The sequence below is a fragment of the Rhodotorula toruloides genome, assembly GCF_000320785.1.
Source record: "Rhodotorula toruloides NP11 unplaced genomic scaffold Scaffold17, whole genome shotgun sequence".
NCBI classification, from domain to species: domain Eukaryota; kingdom Fungi; phylum Basidiomycota; class Microbotryomycetes; order Sporidiobolales; family Sporidiobolaceae; genus Rhodotorula; species Rhodotorula toruloides.
This window is the reverse complement of record NW_015622977.1, coordinates 1-18,806: the sequence shown is the minus strand read 5'-3', so window position 1 is coordinate 18,806 and position 18,806 is coordinate 1. Positions and strand designations below refer to the sequence as shown.

Here is an 18,806-nt window from a genome sequence, read left to right as displayed (position 1 = left end):
CGCAAATGTTACAAGCAACACAAGAATACGAAGCTAGAAGCGGAGGCGAGATCCCGATTCCTTCAAGACGAGCCATTCGAGCCTCTCCTGCACTTGCTCGAGTCCCTCCCACCAGTGAGAGGCCGTTGTGCCGACGTCCTCCGCCCCTCGCTGTCCAAACTCCTGCTCCAGCACGCAACCCCACCACCTGAGCACGTCCGTGGCCTTCTTAAGGTCGTGGCCCTTGTCGCGCGAAGCGCACTTCTCGACGTAGCGGCCGAGGGCGTCGAGGTCGTCGTTGTCTGGCCCGTCCGACTTGGCGAGCTGCACCCAGTTCTCGACCCTGTCGAGCACGTCGGAGAGCTCGACCTTGCCCTGGAAGCGAGGCGGAATTCGGACGGCTACATCCTTGACCGGCGCACGCAGTCGTGGCCCGCTCGCATCAATCGACTCGCGCTTAGGTCTGTCGCCGACGACGAGTCGCTTCTGCCGAGCCTTGTGGACCTCGATCTGCTCGAGCTGAGTCGACTTGCCGAGCGCGCGGAACATGCTGGGGTCGTACTGCATCGCCGCGATCTGCGAGTCGGTCAATTCGGAGGGCGAAGGCGGCAGGACGATGACGGCCGGAGGCGCTTTCGGGGCCGGTAGTTCGTCGACAGGTGGCCCTTTCGCGCCCATCGGAGGGGTCGTCTCCTTCCTTGCGAACCCTTCCAACTTCTCCTTGGTCGGAGGCGGCTTCGAGCGGCGCGCGTCCCGGAGGACCTCGACGCGCAAATCGCGGTCGAGCGTTCGGTACGTCTCCGGGTCGATGCCGTAGTAGCTCAGCTCGGCGTCCGTGACTTGCGACGCCGTAGGAGGCGGAGGAGCGACGGCCTTTTTCGTCGGTCTGAACATGGACGGGATGTATGGGTCGGGTGTCCGAGTGCGTCGAGTTCGCTGACGCAGAGGCCCTGTCGACAGTCGAGCCGGAGGTGGTGGTGGAGGTGCGCGAGAAGCGATCTCCTCTGTGTCCGAGTCCGAGTCGAGAATGATTGTCGAAGGCTCCTTTCGCAGCGCGGGAGCAGCTTGCGATTCCTCACGACGGCGAAGTCCCGACGCCGGCCTGGCCGTCTCCTTCGGGCTCGAGGATATCGTAACGGCAGCGAGCTGTGGAGGAATGGCCTCATCGACGGCTGGCTGTCGAGGCGAGTTTGGCGGCAACACTGCGGGAGCGGACGGCTTCTTGATTGACGGCTGAAACGACAACGTCGACTGGCCCTTCTCGCGGACGACGTCGACCGGAATGCCGTCCTTCTCGAGTTTCGAGAGCTGGATGCCGATGCCGCGAAGCTCGTGAGCGGGAGCTTGCATCGAGCGCATAAGCTTCCATGCCGTCTCGCCGACAACGTCCGAGTCGTCCGTCGCTCCGCCGCTCTTGCCAGTGATCGTCGACACCTTGTTCTCGGTGTTGCAGTACCCGTGACCGAGGAACTTGGGCGTATCGATGGGCGCGTCCGGATGGCGGGTCATGACTTTGAGCGTGAGCTGCCGCGCCTGCAAGCCTTGGGCACGAAGGCGTTTGGCGGTCTCGGCGCCGAGGTTGCGCATGAATTGCTGGACAGAATCGTGTTAGTCGGGCGGGAGCTGCAAAGAGACGACGGGAGCGCACCTCGACAAGGTCGTTCCGCCCTGGAGGAAAACGGATGCCGTAGTTGACCTCCGTGGAGACTGATTGACGAGGCTTGCCGACCTCGAGTTCGCGGTCATCGACGCCCTGCGCAAAAGCGGCGAACTTCTTGCCGTTCTCGGGGCCAATCGTCCGGGCGAGCTTGTATGGCGGGACGCGACGAAGGTCGCCCACCGTTTCGACGTTGAGTTCCTTCTTCAGCTTGTCCCGCAGACTCCAACCGATGCCGGGGAGAGAGTCGACGTCGAGAGGGAGCAGAAACTCGTCGACGTCCTCGGGGAAGAGGTGAAAAGCCGAGGCAGGCTTTGCCTTGCGCATGGCGAGCCGTGCAAGCAAGATGTTGTGCGAGATGCCGATGGAAGCTTGACAGCCGGTCGCATCGAGGATGTCGGCGCGGAGCTTGCGAGCGAGATCCATGGCGGGGTCTTGATCACGAAAGACGGTTGGCGGTACGTCGACTTCCATCAGGCACTCGTCCATCGAGACGATCTGGAGGTAGGAGGCGTGCGCAAGCAAGATGTCGTAGAATGCGAGGGTGATGCTGCGTTCACGGCCTTGTCAGTAGCAGCGACTAGAGATGCTCGAAGCAACGCACCTTCGGTAGAGGTCGAACTCGAAAGGCATCGTCTGGATGTCGGGGCAGAGTTCGCGTGCGCGGCCGAGACTGCGAACGTCCATGTTAGCAAACCGTTCTCCCCGCCATGCCGTGCAACGCACCTCATGCCATTCTTGACGCCGCAGCTGCGCGCCTCGTACGAGCACGACGCGATTTCGCTCGTACTGCTTGCGGCGTCCGCGTCGCCCTTCGCATGACAGACGGCGACAGGCTTGCCGCGCAGCTCAGGCCGCGTCGTCAAGCCAGCGCTGACGAAGAAGCAGTCAAAGTCGACGTGGAAGATCGTCCTGCCGTCTGACGCTCGACCCGTCAACTTCTTCTTCCTCGCTGGCCGCACGACGCTTTGCTGCTTGCCCGCCATGATGACCTTGAGCTCCTCCTTGAAGGTACTGATCCAGTGGAGACGCGACTGGGCGAAGTAGCCTTCAAGAAAGTCGGCCGAGGACGCCGTGTGCTTCGATAGCCAGTCGGCGTCTTGCAGGAGGGCGTTGGTACGCTCCGACCGCTCGGTTTGCGGAAGCCACGAGTGCGTGATCGCGTTGGGCTTGCCAGGTGAATCGGTCGTCGCGGGGAGATTGGCGGCGATCCGTTCGGGAGGCGGAAAGATGTCCGGCGCTTCACCCGCGACGAATTTGCGCGGTTTCTTGGGTGTCGTGGGACGCGAAGGAGGTCGAGCGCCATCGTCAACGTTGACGGTAGAGCGTGGGCGAAAGAAGGGGTTGGCGGCGGAAGCAGATTGCGCTTTCAGCGCCTCCTTCGCCAGTCGCGCTCCTCGCTCAGAGAGCGTCTCGATCGTTTCCGTCCGCGGCTTGATCACCGCATCTGAATCCTTGTCACGCCCGCGCCCGGTCTGCGTAACCCCGTCACCACCCTTGCCGACACCCATGCTGAAGAGGCTCATCTGTCCCGTCTGCGTGCCGAGTCGAGCTGCTGTCTCGGCTGCGAGCGAGCCGGCGCCGGGAGCTGCCGTGCTTGTCGTCGCTACGGGTGCAGGCGCGCTCTTTGGCGGGGCCAGTAGCGAGAATTCGCGCCAGTCGAGCAGCTTTCGCGCCTTGACAGACTCGACGAGCCAGTCGTGCTTGACGACCTTGTAGCTGGCGAACTCTTTCCGCTTCGATGGAGTCAGGTTTGAGGCGACGATGTGCGTGACGAGGCTCTTCTTGTCGAGGTACGGAACGTACTCCCCGCCGTGCTGAACGAGGAGCTCGATGAGTTCGGGGAGGGTGACACCGTCGGTGAAGCCGTTGATCTGCGCGGCGCAAGTCAGCATACGCCGGAGCAAGCTCAGAAATCGTCTGAGACGCACGTAGACCCGCAAGCCTCGCAAGATCTGCGGCTTCTCCTCGCCGTTCTCGAGCATCGCCTTGTTCTGCACCTGCAACTTCTTGCGCTTGTTCCGCATGTACTTGCCCTGTAAGAAGTGTTGAGATGTGCGTCAGCAACATGCGGCTCTCGCATTACCTAAGAAACCGCTTCTGGTCGAGACGGGCGGGATGACATCGAGCGGGAGAGGTAGACGCACAAACTCGCCAAACTTGACTGGCTCGTAGAACTGCTGCTCCCTGTAGTCGATCTCATCGTTCGCAGCGGCACGCTTCGTCCCCTGAGGCGGACGTGCGGTTGTGTCGGCGGTTCGAGGCGGGTTGAGCGATGAGGATGCAAGGGTGGTGTCGGGGTCGAAGTCGGCCAACGCAAGGTCGAGCGCCGGGTCATCCGACCCTTCCGCAGTAGCAGAAGGACCCGAGCTGGTCATCGCGGCGACCTGCGGCGAGAGCGCGCGAGGAGGACGAGGTTGACCTTTGCGAGGGGCTCGTCGAGGAATGTCAACCTGCGAGACTCTCGCCGACTCGCTTCAAGCGTCGCTGAACGAGCATGTGAGATGCATAAGATGACCATTCAGATAGACTTAGTGTCCCGCTTCTATGACCGTGACCAGACAAACTCGACAACTGAACAAAACGGAAGCCGACCAAAGCCCGTGCGTATCGACAGAAAACCCACCCCCGTTCAAACCGTGCTAGTGTCCCTGTTTTGTGCGTGCTTTGTACCTACCCCGAAAACCGTCTATCCCCAGATCGAAGTCCCGAAAGCTGCGCGTCCTCCCCTCGACGACGGCGCTCCCCCAGCTCCTGCTGCGAGCGCAGGCGAGCTCGAATCCATACTCGCCCGCCTCGGTCCACCCGTGGCGCCGATGTCAGGGACGACGAGCCCCGCGCCGAGTTCCTTCGCCGTCGGCCCGACCGACACGCCTCGTTGAGCTGCACCCGCCGCGCCTTCTCCGCCTCCCAATCCTGCCGCCGATCCAGCCGGAGCAACCAGCGACCTCCTACGATTCGGCTCGCCATTCTCCTCGGCCGACGCCGGCGGCGAAAGGCCCTCAGCCCAGCCAGGCTGCAAGCTCGACCCGAACGCGCCTCCGCCGCCAACATCGAGCTGTGCCTGCGCCTGCGGTCGCGGGCTGTTCTGCAGGCTGCGACTCGCTCCGCGTCCGCCGACAGCGAGGCCTTCAAAGGCGTTCGAGAGGGCGAGCGTCTCCGAGACAGAGTGTCCCGGACCGTTCGCGCCCGTGCGAGCGTCGTCGAGCGACGGTCGGTCCTGGATGGGCGAGATGCGAGGCGAGAGAGGAGGAGCGGATGCCGAGTGAGGGACGAGAGGCGAGCGCGTGATAGTCGTTGCAGGCGAGGGCGCCGAAACGGGCGGGAAGTAACTCGGCTCGTCCGACGCTTCTTGCCGCCGAGACTCTTGCTCCGCCTCGCCCGACGGCTGATGCTCCTCCTCGCCAAGCTGCGGATGCTGCTCCTCATCCTCCTGCTGCGCATACTCGCCGTTGACGCCGGCGTGTGCGGCAGAGTACGGGTACGCCGGGAACATCGGGTTGAAACCGGGCGTCTGCTGTCCAGGCGCGACGTTTTTCCATGCTCCTGCTCCCTGTGTACCGTTCGGTTGCTGGTGACCGCCAAAGAACGGCACGCCGGGGGAGAACGGTCCGACGTTGAAGTCGCCTGGCGAGAACATCCCGCCTGGCATGATTGGCGGAGTCGGCTGTGCGGCGAACGGTCCTGCGCCGCCAAAGGTGAAGGCGGGCATCGAGGGCGTCATAGGACCGAGACCGGCGAGGCGGGTCGAGGTTGGGTGGCCGAGCGGCGAGAAGGGACCGCTCGGCGTCGCTGCTGAAGCGCTCGTCGCGCCCGCGTAGCCGGCGAGAGAGGCGAAAGGTAGAGGTGGAGGCATGGCGATGCGGGAGGGTGCAGCCGGATGGTGGTGGCCTCGTGAGAAGGAGGATGCTGGGTGCGGATGCGCATGCGGGCGAGGGTGAACGAGGTGATGACTCGACACCGTCGGCTCTCGCGCATACTTCGTGCGCTCTTCCTCGTCCCCTTCTCCACCCTCGGCGCCTTCGCTCGCTCCTACCTCCGTCGCATCCGCCTGCTCCTCCCGCTTGACCGCCGTCCCAGGCCGACTCTCCGTCAAACTCCCCTCCTTCTCCCTCCGTTCGCCAAACGCCAACTGCGCCAACGGACTCGGCGCACCAACATACCCCTCTCCCGCACCCGCGGCCCTCGTCGGAAAAGGCATGACGAACTGCTGTTGCTGCTGCTGGTGCTGCTGGCCGTTCGCGTAGGGGTAGGGATGCTGAGGAGGCGGAGGGGGAGGGTAGGCGTGGTGAGGAGGTGGCGGGGGAGGGTAGTGGTGCGAAGGACCGTTGGACGAGTTGGGCCCGTTTTGGTTCGGGTTGACGGCGGCACCAGCGAACTTGTCGAAGTGGACCTGGTGGGCGGGATGCAAGTGAGGTCAGCAGCCGTCCGAGGGCAAGTTTCGGGAGAAGCAGAAGGAGAACGAAAGGAAGGGGAGAAGAGAGGGCAGGACGCGGGAGAATCAAGGAAGGCCGGCGAGGGAGAACGGGAGAGCTCCGAGGGGCGCGCGGAGCGGTGCGTCATTGTGCGGATTAGACGAGGAGAGAGATGGAAAAGAAGGGGAGGAGGGAGGATGGAGGAGACCGCCAAGACCCGCAGAAACTCACCTTCAACGCCCTCCCATTGAACTCGTACCCATTGAACATGCCCACGGCCCTCTCCGCATCCCCCTGACTCGCAAACAACACGCTCCCGAACCCTCGACTCCTTCCATCCGGACCCTGGGCAATATCCGCCCTCAAGACGTTCCCCGCGCCGCGCATCAAGTCCTTCAGTTCCTGCCACTGGCAGTTGAAGGGCAAGTTGCCTACGAACAGGTGCCGGTTCGTGTACTGGCCTGACCCGTGCGGTCCTGCGCCTGCGCCTGCGCCGGGAGGGGCGGAGCCTGGACGCCCACTGCCGTTCGAGGGGTAGTACCCTAGCAGACCGGCGGCGGGGACGGCGTATCCCATCGGGTGGATACTCATCATCGGGACCACCATCGCTTGTTGAGGGTGCGGCTGGTGAGGGTGTTGGTGTTGCTGGAGGTGCGGGGGGATCGAGGAAGGCGCGGGAGGAGCAGGCGCGTGTTGCATCGCCATGAGGTGCTGGAACTGCGGTGGGATATCCGGATTCGAGGACGAGCCGGGCGGAGGAGGCGGCGGCGGCGGAGGGACAGGCGACGAAGAGGACGGATCGCGCGAAGGAGGCGCGAGGAGCGGGCTCTTCCGCTCGTTCGTCGGAGAGGTCGAGTCGGCTGCGGGCGAGTGAGCGGGCGAGGGAGAAGGCGAAGCGCTCGAGTTGCGCGACTGGACGTTGGACGAGCCGAGGTCCGGTTGCAGCTGAGTCGGCGACGATCTCGCCGCTTCAGGCGAGAGGTACGGCGAGCTCGACCTCTGCTGCGGTTGCTGCTGAGCAGGAGCGAGGAACGTCTGACCCAGCGGCGACGGAACCTGCACCAGCATCGGTCCGAAAGGCGCAGCGACCATCCCCATCCCCGCCATTCCCATCGGTACCATCCCCATCGGCGCCATCCCCGGCATACCCATCATCCCGGGCGGAGGTGGCGGAGGAGGGGGAGGCAAGACCGGACTTCCTCTCTGACCCTGCTGCTGGGCCTTCTGCGCCGCCTGTTGCCGATTCGCTTCAGCCAACGCCAAAGCGCCCGTCGGATCCTGTGCGTCAATTCGCACGTCGAGGACGCGCGTTTGCCAGGTGTAGCCGTGGTAGGTCGCGATGGCTTTCGCGGCGTCTTCGGCTTTGGCAAAGAGGACGACGCCGAAGCCGCGACTTCGTCTGCGCGACGAGAGCCAAAGGGACGTCAGCCGTCGTGACTGAACAGACAGGCCAGGGATTGTTCGCAAAGGACGACTTCGTCCAGGCATCCCGTCCTCCGTATGAACCACCGAATCGTCCGGACAGTCCTCGATCGAGCGAAGATTCCTCTTCAGTAACCAGTATCGGAAGGGACTGCGGTCGGAAAGGAGCCGCAGAAGGTTTGCGAGGTCCGGTCACTGCCGAGACCAACCTCCTTCCTTCCTCCGCTTCGGTCCCTCCCTCCTCCTCATGTTCGGCTTGCCACTTCGCGCGCAGAGATGCACAGTCTGTAACGCCGGGAGAATCTCCGCATCGAGCCCGTTTCCGCCGAAGGCATGCTCCGCGCGTGCGAGTCCTCCTTCCGCCGTGAACTCCGCGAGGCTCCTTGCGCAACCTCAGGAAGACCTTTCCATCCCTAGTCTGCGCGTTCGCACAAAAAGGCGTCCCGCTTTGTTCCCGCCAGTTCGGCGAGCGTTTGCCGTCCGTTGAAGCGAGTTGGGGCTGCAGATTCGTCCGGCGAGGAATGGCCCATCCGTTTATCGCACGTCCGCCAGTCCCGCACGTGAGGGAGACGAGCGCAACTCCGCAAGCCGACAATCTCGCGCCGCGAGCGAACCCAATGTCCCTGGCTTGATCACCTTTCCCTTTCGCCCTCCCTCGAACCCTCAGATTCCTTCGCTTCGCACCCGACGAGTGACGATCGCCAAGAGAACGAAAAGAAAAGAAAAGCTCGACGCACCCATCCGTCGGACTCAACGCGACATCGGCCCTCAACACTGTCCCACACTTTCTCATCAAGTCCTTCTGCGCGCGTCCCAAGTCCCAACCCATCCCATCCATCAGCTCACTTCGGAGGTGGAGGGGAAAAGGGAACGACGCACAAGGTCTTGCCATCGCACTCGGAAGGGGAGGTTCGAGACGAACAATTGGGTGCGGGTATCTTGGTGTTGTTGTCCTCCGTATCCTGCGCCGAGTTGTTGGGGGTGTTGGATGCGCCGGTGAGCGTCGAGCGTTGAAGAGGTGGTGTATGATTGCGGTAAGGGCGGACGGTTCAAAGGCGGAGGAGGAGGGGGGAAGGGATGGTCCCCTGGAGGAGGAGGAGGAGGAGGGGGTGGACCGCCGTTCATGGCTGCTCTCCTAGCCCCCGAGATCGTGAGCGTGTCGCCGTCCTTGTCCGAACCGAGTCGTGTCGCGCGTGGGCGAGGCCAGGGATCGAAGCTAGCGAGTCGCAGTGCACTCGGGCGGCGAGAGGGTGGGCTGGGTGGGTGCGATCGACGTGTGTGTGTCGCGATGTGGGTGTGTGCAGTGGACTGGATGGTGTGAGGGCGAGGGTGAGGGTGAGTTGCGATCGGGATGCGAAGTGGGTCGAGATGTGGAGAGGCGAGCGAGCGAGGTGAGCGGGTGAGCGGGTGAGCTGGAGTGGACTGAGCTGGAGTAGAGCAGCCACTCACCCTAGCTAGTCCCACTCTGTACACTCGCACTGCCCTCGCACCACTCGCTGGTGTGGTGTCCGCTGCGAGAGCCTCACTCTCGTTCTCGCCTGCTCACCCTCACTCACGCTCACTCTCTCTTTGAACGCTGCGCTGGGATGTCACTGCGACAGTGCGCCACCGCACTCGCACGCTCACTGACACGGCAACAACCACCCGCCCGTGCCCTCTCCTCCACCGCCGCCTCCCTCGCCCCCTCGACTCCCCCTCCTCCTCCAATCCAACAAGACACCGACGCCGTCCACGAGTGGGTCCGCACGCGTCCCCGTCCTCACACGCCCCGCAACCCACGGACAGACCTCCGCCACCGCCCCGACGCGCGCTACCTCGACTCGCTCGTCGGCGCCGACCTCTCCTCCTTCGACCCCGTGCTCGACCTCCATCCCTCGCAGCACTCCGTCCTGCGCGCGGCAGACTCGACCTTCAAGGCGAGACAGCCCAACGATGTCCTCGTCACCACCATCAACCGCGTCCCCGGAGAGGTCGGGTACCGCCAGAAGAAGCCGGGCAGCGTCGCGCCTTCGAAGCGCATGAGGGGCGAGGAGGCCTCGATCGAGCACCTCTCGCAAGTCACCCAACTCTCGACAGGCGAGATCCGCAACCTGTACCGCTTCGCGCTCGTCATCAAGCGCGTGGTCAACATGAAGGCCAAGGGCAAGCAGCCCTCGATCTACGCCCTCGTCGTCACCGGCAACGGCCACGGGCTCGTAGGGTGCGGAGAGGGCAAGGACGACGCGGCGGGCAAGGCGGTACAAAAGGCGTTTGCGCAGGCAGTCCGCTCGATGGACTATGTCGAGCGGTACGAGGAGCGCACCGTCTGGGGAAACATGAACAGCAACTTTGGCACCTGCAAGATCGAGATGCGCTCGCGTCCACCCGGTGCGTCCCCATCTCCCTCCCTTGAATGCGCAACTAACCCGAACGAACGACCCGCCGTCGCAGGCTTCGGCCTCCGCGTGAACCCGCACATCCACCAAGTCGCGAAAGCAGCAGGCATCACCGACCTCTCTGCGAAAGTCTACGGCTCGCGCAACCCCGTCCGCGTGATCAAACTCGCCTGCGCCATGTTGCACGGCGGAACCAACCCCGTCGGTGCGTGCCCCCCCCTTCCACTTACTTCCCCACAGAACTCGCTGACGCTCGTGCGGGACAGACATGGGTGGATTCATGTTCGCTGCCGGACAGCGGAGGAACAAGAAAGTGAACGGGATGATGACGGCCGAGGAGGTTGGAAAGGCGAGGGGGAGGAAGGCGATCGATGTCTCGCATGGGAGGTAAGGCGAGTCGCGCGTGTGTCCAGTGGTAGAGAGCAAGTGAATACAGAGCATTACCCGTGACTTTCTGGGCCGGCAAAGAGAGCGAGAGGGAGGCTCGAGTCGTCCTCCTCACGGCTTGACCTCGTCCGCTACACTCGCTTGCTCCGCCCGCCTCGCTGAAACAAACCATGTCGACTCGTGGCTCGCTCACTCAGACTTCAGTCGTCGTCCCCGCTCCCTCCACGACGTGCGTCCCCTCCCCTCTCACTCCCTCTTTCGCAGCCCCACCTCGTCACCCTCCCTCTCCTACTAACTCCCCCCCCAAACCGCTCACCTACAGCCGCGGCCAATGCACCAAACTCTACTCCAACCCCTCCGGCACCCTCCTAGCCTACGGTTCCTCCCGCCTCGCGCTCCTGCGTCCCTTGTTCGCCGACTCGTCGACGGCGGAAGTGAGGACTTTCGGACATGCGCAGAGTGTGAATGTGGTCAAGCCTGTGGGGGAGTATTATGCGGCTAGTGGAGACGCGGGGGGAAATGTGAAGGTGCGTTTGAGCGAGTGAGGGAGGGTCGAGGAGGAGGAGGAGGAGGGAGCTGTTGCTGTCGTCTTTCCGCGCGGAAGACGCAGCGATGGCTCGTACTCTGTGTCCTCGTCTCGAGACCGTCACTGACGTCCCCTCCCCCCCGCGCAGGTCTGGGACACAACCGGCAACTACACTCTCAAACTCGACTCGAAGCCGCTCTCGCGCATCAACGACATCGCCTGCGACTCTGAATCGAAACGGCTCATCGTCGTCGGTGAGGGTCGCTCGGCGTGGGGCGCGAGTTTCAGTCTCGAGACGGGAAGCTCGATTGGGGAGATTAGTGGGCATTCGAAGGCGGTTAATGCGGTTGCGATGAGGCCGACTAGGCCGTTCAAAGCTGTGTGCGTGCGCCGTCTCGTCTCCATACACTTCGAAGGAAACTGACTGGAGTCGAGAACGCACGCAGGACCGGCTCGGACGACTTTAGCGTCTGTTTCCTCAACGGCGTCCCCTTCAAATACGCCTCAACCTCTCGCCGCCACACCCGTTTCGTCCAATCCGTCGCCTACAACCCCTCGGGCTCGCTCTTCGTCTCAGCCGGCTCAGACGGTCAGGTGTTCCTCTACGACGGGACGTCGGCCGAGGAGCGCGGAGCGTTGGTCGAGAGCGCTGGGGGAGCGGCGCATGAGAAGGGCGTCTTTGCGGCGAGTTGGGATCGCGAGGGAAAGAAGGTGGCGACTAGTTCGGCGGACGGGAGCTGCAAGCTTTGGGATGTCGAGAGCGGGAAGGTGGTGCAGAAGTGGGCGTTTGAGGGGGATGATGTGCAGAGTCAGCAGGTGGTGCGCCCGCTCTTCTCGCTTGCGAATTGGTTGGAGGAGGCACTGACTGGAATGCGAGTGCGCAGGGCAACACCTTTGCAGCGGAACATCTCGTCTCGCTCTCCTTCAGCGGCGACCTCAACATCCTCGACGTGCGCTCCCCAACTCCCTCTCGCACGCTCTACGGCCACCAAAACCCCATCACCGCGCTGTCCGTCTCCCAACCTAACTTTGACACGTTCATCTCGGGCGACTCGAGCGGGCGAATCTTGGCGACGACTGCGGAGGGAGAGGTCAAGCAGGTCAAGGGACTGGGACACAAGGGACTGGTCGTGGATGTGGTCAACAAGAGGGATGGAGGGTTCGTCTCGACTGCGTATGACGATACGGTCAAGGAGCTTTCGAAGGACGAGTTTGGGTGCGTGGACGCTTCTCTTGCATTCTGCGTACAGCATGACGGTCGCTGATGCTGAAAGAGTACGACTCCCAGCTCCTCGTCCGTTCCGACCGGCTCACAGCCGAAAGCGCTGGCCTCTGGCGCCCCCGCTTCCGACTCGCTCGTCCTCGCCACGGCCTCGGGTATCGAGATCTTCTCGGCACCGGGCAAATCGCTCTGCACCCTCTCCCTGCCGAAAGGATCCTCCTCCGCCACTCCCACTTGCGTCGCCACCTCCCCCTCCGTCACAGCCGTCGGCACCGACGATTCCCGCGTGCACCTCTACTCGACCACGGACGGCAAGCACCTCAAGAGTATCGAGTTGAGGGCTAATCCGACTGCGGTGGCGTTCCCGCCAGAGGAGAGCGGGGAGAAGGTCGTCGCGATTGGGTTGGCGACGGGCAAGGTGCCGCTTTATAACGTCGAGACGGGCGAGATTGTCAATGCGCGGTGAGTACGCAGTCCGATCGTCGTCGCGATGCGTTCTCGCGCAGCTGCAACGATAACCCAGTCGGTACTTGCGACTCACAAGCTCACACTTGTTTCGCGCAGCTGGGCCGATATCTCTGCCCGTGTCACCTCGCTCGCTTTCTCCCCTTCCGGGTCATACCTCGCCGCCTCCTCGCTCGACGAGTCCATCCGCGTCTACTCGCTTAAGACTCCCTCGTCGATCCTCTCGCTCAAGAACCTGTGCGTCCGCTCTTCCTCTACTCGGGAGGAGAAGCTGACGGTTCTTGGAACGGCGCAGCCACAAGGGTGGAGCGAGCAAGGTATGCTGGGCCGGAGAGGGGAAACTCGTCTCGGCGGGCGCAGACGGAACTATCAGGACGCTTGAGGTCAAGCTTGCATAGAGGGAAGGAATCGAGTAGATGTGTCGCTTTCGTAACACTGCTTTACAGACACTCTCTCTAACGCTCGAGAGTCAATACATGCCGCATTGCTCGCTCACGCAAACTTGCTCCTCGCAATGCCCACCCAACTCTTCGTCACCCACTCCGCAAACAACCCAACATTGTCCACCTCCTGTCCCAGTCTCGCCATCTGGTCGAAAAGGCGGTCGGAGTAGTCGATGGCGGCTGCTAGGCGTTCTGAGGGCGTGAGGGAGGGAGAGGGAGCGAGGAGGGAGAGTTCGGAGAGGGCGTAGATGGTCGAGACGCGGAGGCGGAGGGAGTACCATGCGGTCTGGGGAAATGAGTGCATCAGTGCGAATCATGGGCTTGGGTACCTAGTCAAGCGTCTGCACTACAAGCGGCACAGACTGCGAAACAAAAGCCGAATCTCGCAGACTCACCCCTTGCGCCTCACTCGCACTCGCTTTCGCCAGGTCCTGTGCAATTTGTGCGACGTGGTAGAGGTGCTGGCCGGGACTGGGTACTGGTAACATGGCGGAGAGGTCGGTGAGATAGGTCGAGGAGGGAGCGGTGAGAAGGGCTAGGGCCTGCGGGAAAGGACATCAGTCCCGCACTTCCTACATATCAGTGAGGTCGCACGCACCTGTGGCAGCCTGTCCAACACGTCCTCGTTGTACCGCAGCCGTTCCCGCACGCCGAGCCTCATCGCCTGCTCGCCCTTGAGGCCACTCTCCCGCACTCGCCTCACCATGACGTCCCTGCCCTCCCTGAGCCACTCCTCCACGAGCGCCTTCGCCGGACCTGTCCGCTCCCTACCCCGTGGCGCCGTCCCCTCGCCGCGCGCGAGAGCGATGAGCTCCTGGCGAGTGTAGGACCGTTTCCCGCCGTTCCCGATCAGCAGGCCCTTGACGGAAAAGTCGGACGGCGTCTTGATGGGTGGAGACGGGAACAAGGCGTTCAGCGTGTGCTCCGTGAGAGGTTTTGGCGCCGCCGGGACTGATGAAGAGGCGGCGAGGAGGGTTTGGGCGGTGAAGCCGTGTTCGCGCACGAGTGGGAGCGCTGCGCGCGTCAGCTGCTGTGCGATTGAGCGTGTTTGAGCCATTCTAGCGTCCTTCCAGCCGGATCGAGCAGAGTGGCCGTCGTCGTACGAGGCAGAGGGTCACTTCGCCTCCTCCGCAACACTGGTTCCGCTTCTTCACGCTTGTTCTGCAGCATGGACGACACAGATCGACCAGTCAGGGTTGCGGTAGTCGGGTCTGGGTGCGTGCAGCTCGCCTCGTTGCGTGCGCTTTCCTCCTCGATGCTCACCTTCTCAACCGCCCCACCTCTTCGATCCCAAACAGCCTCGCTGGCCTGTCGACCGCATACCTGCTCTCGAAGGTCCAGGCGACGAGGCACGATGGCACTCTGCTCAGCATCGAAGTCCACCTCCTCGAGAAGGTGTGTTGACCGCCCGCCGTCTCGGAGAACCTGAAGCTCACGTGCGGTTCTATCGCGCTCGCAGAACGAGGACCTGGGCATGGACACGGCGTCGCTGTCGGTCAAGACGGAGGAGGGGTCGTACAGGGTCGACGTCCCGATGCGCTCTATCAACGGAGGTGTGTTCCATTCTCCGCTTCACTCGGTCAAGTCGACCCATTTGACATTGACATCCTCGTGTTCACAGGCTCGCACAGTCGCGTCCGACAACTGTATCAGCACTTGGGCGTCCCGCTCGTCGAGTCTGACTTCTCCTACTCCTTCTCGCGTCTCGCCCGGCAACCTGCCGCTTCACCTCCTTCGTCTGCTCTTCCTTCTGTCGACACCAGCGACGAAGACTCGTCTGTCCCGCCCACCCCTCCACCCGAGTACGCACAGTCGACTCAGTCCCGTGCGCCCACTCCTCCGCGACGTCGCCGGCCAGCCAGGCTCGACAAACCGGTCTCTCCCCCTCCTCGCCCTGCACAAACGACGTCAATAATCTACGAAGGCGCCTCCGGCCTGCGCTTCCCGCCCGTCTCAATCCCCTCGCACCTCCGCCAATCAAGCTACCGCACCCAAATCTCCTACTTCGCCGACACACTCCTTCTCGCCCTCTCCTACCTGTACATCCTCCTCCTCGCCTTCTTCTACGTCCGCCTCGGTCTCGCTCATCCAGCATCTACCATCCCTCCACCCAAAACCCTGCGCGACCATCTTCGACAACTCTGCTTCCGCCTCCTCAGGCTCGAGAACGTCGCGTCTGTCCCGCTCGGCAAGTGGTGCGAGAGGCACAGGGTGCCGAGAGGAATGAGAGAGGAGGTGTTGGTCCCGCTGATGGCGGCGGTGGCGACTGTTGGAGTGGGTGAGGCGAGGGAGATGCCGACTGGAGAAGTACTGGGTTCGTTCCTTCCGCTTGTGTTCGTCCGCAATTCGATGCTGAACGATACCGTACAACAGACTACATCGTCGACACCTTCGCCAACTCGCACTACGTCACCTCTCCCTCGTTCGGCGTGCGAGGAATCGTCAAACGCCTCGTCGCCCCTCTCCCGCCCTCATGCACGCACCTCGGCGTCGACATCGTCTCGCTCTCTGCTATCGACTCGCACGAAGGCGCCTATAAGATCGTGTTCAGCCAGAACGGCATGGAGAAGACGCTCCTCGTCGACCACATCGTCTTCGCGACTCAGGCGGACCAGGCAGCGCGACTCCTTTCGATGCTTCCCGAACACGACGAATCGACGCAAGCCGTTGTCTCTGCTCTCAAGCGCTTCACCTACGTCCGCACGCTTGTCGTGACGCACACCGATGCCTCGGTCCTCCCTCCCGCCCAATCCGACAGACGCGACCTCAATCTCGCTGTCTTCGCCTCATCTTCCATCTCCGCCTCGCCGCCGCCTTTCGAGCCATCTTCAGAAGACGACCTCTTCCTCCCCTCGACCTACGTACAAACAACGCACATAATCTCGCACCCCTCGTCCTCCTCTTCCCGACCTGTGTTCCAGACGACAAACCCAATTGTCCCTATCTCGCCATCACACGTCCTCTCCAGCACTTGGTTCTCCCGCGCATTCGTCACCAAGCGCTCGCAGGCGGTTCTCGGACGCTTCCTCCTCGACGGGTGCAAGGAGCGGCGATCAAAGCGAACGCTGCAGGGCCTGCCGCTGGGCGCACAGGCAGATGCGAGAAAAGGCGGCGTCTGGTTCACGGGCTCGTACCTCGCGCCGGGGATCCCGCTCCTCGAGGGATGCGTAACAAGCGCTGAAGGCGTCGTCCGCGAGTTGCTGCGGCAAGAAGGCGGGACTGTATCAAGCGCATTGTTCTGAAGCCGTGACGACGCATGCATATGTAATGAGTTGCACAAGTCTGCACATGACCTGATCTTGTCCACCATACGCTGCGGGAGATCTACGCGCCGTCTTCTCCCGTCAGACTCGCTTTCCGTACTGTACCCGATCCGCCGTCCCGCTCATCTGCTCGTACCATCCCTCCGCCATCGACTGTCAAGACCGGACCAGCCGATTTTGTCGCGCTAACGCCTGCTGAAGCTGGAGGAACTGCGACCGTGAGCGCCGGCGGCTTGACTGGTCCGCTTGGCGCTGTCGATGGTCGTGTCGAGGCATCGCCTTGACCGGCGGACGTGGCCGACGATCCCGCGGCGCTTGACGGAACGGTTGGCGTGGTTGGCGTGCCCATCCCTCCGCCTGCGCCTGCGCTCGCCCCATCCGGCTTATTCGCCCTGCCGCAGAACCAGCTCGGCAGCCATCCTCGCCCGCCGTCCTCCTTGATCGCATAGCTCCAGTGGTTGTACCGCTTGAGGATCCGCAAAGGCTGGCCCTTCTTGACTTCCAGTTCGCCAGGTCCGCGAGGCGTGTAGTCCATCAAGGCGACACCGGGAGTCGAGACGGAGACGACGAACGAGGGCGGAATTGGGACTGACGCTGCGTTCCCTTCGTGCGCTGGAACGCCCTGCGACGACTTGGACGCGGAGGGACTGGTTGCGGAATCGGCTGTCGGACCGTTGGCGAGGAGGGAGAGCGGCGGGACCGACGTCTCGAGCAGACACCCCGCCGGAACCCAGGCCGACTTGCGCGGGATGGGCGAATGATCGGGGTTCGACGATGTTGACGAGGAGAGGGATGTCGACGGGTGGTCGCGATGGACGACCCACCAACCCTTTGTCTTCGAGAGGATGACGAAAGCTGCGGAGAGAGGATCAGCCAAGGTGCACAGGAAAGGGAGCGAACGCGACTCACTGTCGCCAACGGCCACATCAAACTCGTCCCTGCGCGACAAACGAGGTGAGCGGGAGTTCGGAAGATGTTGAGGTGACCGGCACGCACTCGCGCTCCGCCAGATAGGGGTAGATGGCAATGCAGTAGCCTTGGTTGCGGCGCTCCTTCTCGTCCTTCCGGTCCGCGCCCGAACCCTCGCCCGCGTCCTCCGCAGCCTTGTCCTTACCGACCGGCAGCAGGACAGGCGGGTGGTGCAGACGCGTCGGCCGAGCATTCGGGCCAAGACCGTTCGCCGGAGTGAGAGTCGACGCAGAGGGGGCAGCGCTGCCGTCCCGATTGACGCCCATCAGGCTTCGCTCGACTCCGCCGCCGATACCTGGTGGGCGCTTGTCCCGCCTCGCCGCGTGCTTCGCCGACGCGACTGCGATAGGACTCTTGATGTCTTTGATGTGTCGAAGCATGAAGACGGGATTGTCATTCGACTCTTTGAGCTTCTGAAAGAGGATGAGGGGCTTCTCGTCGTAGGCGAGGCAGCGCTCCGTGTTGCCGTAACAGATGAACAGCGCGTAGAGGCGCCAGTCATCGTTGATCTTATACTTCTTGAGCGCTGCGGGAAGGACCTTGTAGCAGGGGTCTTCCAGCGTAACGCGGAACGACCGGTAGGGGTTGTCCGGCGTGTTCCCGCTTCCGCCCGCGCCGCTCGATCCGTCCTTCGATCGCGAGGTGGACGGAGACCTGGCGAGAGTGGCCTGCGAAGCCGAGTCAGGCGTGCTGACAGTCGAGCGAGCTGAAGACGGCGGAACGAGGGTGGTTGAAGAGGAGGTCGCGGAGAGCGAGACTGGAGCGCCATTTGCGGCGGCTGCCGAGTCGGGCGGGACGAGCATCTGGACGGTCGGTGTCGTTGGTGTAGGGACACCGTTGATGCTGACTTCGGTCGGGTGTCCGTGTCCCGCACCATCTTGCGGGTGCAGAGCCTGCTGCTGGTGCTGGTATTCGCTCGCATGACGAGGCGAGTCGACGACGGGACTGTGAGGGGAGTCAGGAAGGCCTGATGCGCCGGGAATGGCAAGGTTCGAGTTGACTGCGACGGGAGGAGGGTGCCGCGGGCGGGAGGGCGATGAAGTCGAGCGCGACAGGGTGGATGCGTTCGAAAGCGGATGCGGGAAGGTTGAAGTAGTAGGAGAGCGGATGTTCTGCCGTGTCTATTCCATCGCGCAGTGTCAGCGGGCGCGACGGAGGTTCTCCAGAACTCGACGAGCGCACCTTGCCAGTCTGAGGAGCACTCCGTGCAATGCTCAACGCCTCGTCCCGCAAATTGAGCAGCGCATTGTGCAGGTTGTGCACTTCGTGTTCAAGGTTGCGGATACGATCATCTGCCAGCAGAGACAGGCCTTGTCAGTTTCGCGCTCGGGCGGCGGCGGCGTTCGACGACTGACCCCGCTCGGAGAGCATGCCCAGTACGTGATGCGTATGTAGAGGACCATCCGCGTCCATCTCTTCGGCTGCAGGAGACCAGCGGACTCGCGGTCAGTCCTCGTCGCGAAGTCGGAGGATCCGCAACTCACAAGGCGGGACATAATGCCCTTCTTCAATGGGGATGTTCTGCGCGACCTTGAGCTCGTAGACTGTCTTCAGGATCGCCAGACGCTGGCCAACCGAGTGGACGCCGACATCCTTGAGTGCCGAGTGATCGAGGTGGACAAGGACGTCGCCGGTGATGCCGTGTTCTGCGGGCATCTAGGTCAGTTTTGAGCGGCGTGAAAT

The 18,806-nt window shown here is 63.0% G+C and overlaps 7 protein-coding genes across 7 annotated transcripts; 3 read left to right on the top strand and 4 right to left on the bottom strand.

Annotated features, from left to right (window-relative positions):
* Nucleotides 1–33: 33 nt before the first annotated feature.
* Nucleotides 34–4,014, bottom strand: RHTO_02146 (DNA repair protein REV1; the record flags this gene model as incomplete). The annotated part of the gene is made up of 6 exons (XM_016415824.1): nucleotides 34–1,572; nucleotides 1,628–2,186; nucleotides 2,241–2,309; nucleotides 2,363–3,510; nucleotides 3,568–3,672; nucleotides 3,784–4,014. 6 exons carry the CDS (start codon nucleotides 4,012–4,014, stop codon nucleotides 34–36), a joined length of 3,651 nt encoding a protein of 1,216 aa, XP_016272141.1.
* A 311-nt stretch (nucleotides 4,015–4,325) lies between these two features.
* On the bottom strand, nucleotides 4,326–8,598 carry RHTO_02145 (telomere maintenance protein; the record flags this gene model as incomplete). The annotated part of the gene is made up of 4 exons (XM_016415823.1): nucleotides 4,326–6,029; nucleotides 6,283–7,450; nucleotides 8,211–8,275; nucleotides 8,353–8,598. The coding sequence occupies 4 exons, from the start codon at nucleotides 8,596–8,598 to the stop codon at nucleotides 4,326–4,328; spliced, it is 3,183 nt and encodes a 1,060-aa protein (XP_016272089.1).
* A 461-nt stretch (nucleotides 8,599–9,059) lies between these two features.
* On the top strand, nucleotides 9,060–10,239 carry RHTO_02144 (37S ribosomal protein s5; the record flags this gene model as incomplete). The annotated part of the gene is made up of 3 exons (XM_016415822.1): nucleotides 9,060–9,840; nucleotides 9,904–10,053; nucleotides 10,115–10,239. 3 exons carry the CDS (start codon nucleotides 9,060–9,062, stop codon nucleotides 10,237–10,239), a joined length of 1,056 nt encoding a protein of 351 aa, XP_016272006.1.
* Nucleotides 10,240–10,405: 166 nt separating this feature from the next.
* Nucleotides 10,406–12,846, top strand: RHTO_02143 (actin cortical patch component; the record flags this gene model as incomplete). Its single annotated transcript, XM_016415821.1, has 8 exons — nucleotides 10,406–10,464; nucleotides 10,558–10,762; nucleotides 10,910–11,142; nucleotides 11,208–11,580; nucleotides 11,646–11,977; nucleotides 12,050–12,445; nucleotides 12,548–12,685; nucleotides 12,744–12,846. The coding sequence occupies 8 exons, from the start codon at nucleotides 10,406–10,408 to the stop codon at nucleotides 12,844–12,846; spliced, it is 1,839 nt and encodes a 612-aa protein (XP_016272077.1).
* Nucleotides 12,847–12,940: 94 nt separating this feature from the next.
* On the bottom strand, nucleotides 12,941–13,948 carry RHTO_02142 (ubiquinone biosynthesis protein coq9; the record flags this gene model as incomplete). The annotated part of the gene is made up of 3 exons (XM_016415820.1): nucleotides 12,941–13,177; nucleotides 13,287–13,433; nucleotides 13,490–13,948. The coding sequence occupies 3 exons, from the start codon at nucleotides 13,946–13,948 to the stop codon at nucleotides 12,941–12,943; spliced, it is 843 nt and encodes a 280-aa protein (XP_016272113.1).
* A 111-nt stretch (nucleotides 13,949–14,059) lies between these two features.
* RHTO_02141 (uncharacterized protein) lies at nucleotides 14,060–16,133 on the top strand (the record flags this gene model as incomplete). The annotated part of the gene is made up of 5 exons (XM_016415819.1): nucleotides 14,060–14,106; nucleotides 14,190–14,286; nucleotides 14,351–14,444; nucleotides 14,513–15,205; nucleotides 15,265–16,133. The coding sequence occupies 5 exons, from the start codon at nucleotides 14,060–14,062 to the stop codon at nucleotides 16,131–16,133; spliced, it is 1,800 nt and encodes a 599-aa protein (XP_016272019.1).
* An 82-nt stretch (nucleotides 16,134–16,215) lies between these two features.
* RHTO_02140 (MAKKKK cascade protein kinase regulator Ste50) lies at nucleotides 16,216–18,779 on the bottom strand (the record flags this gene model as incomplete). Its single annotated transcript, XM_016415818.1, has 6 exons — nucleotides 16,216–17,009; nucleotides 17,064–17,092; nucleotides 17,151–18,244; nucleotides 18,306–18,415; nucleotides 18,479–18,544; nucleotides 18,608–18,779. 6 exons carry the CDS (start codon nucleotides 18,777–18,779, stop codon nucleotides 16,216–16,218), a joined length of 2,265 nt encoding a protein of 754 aa, XP_016272082.1.
* Between the last annotated feature and the right edge of the window lie 27 nt (nucleotides 18,780–18,806).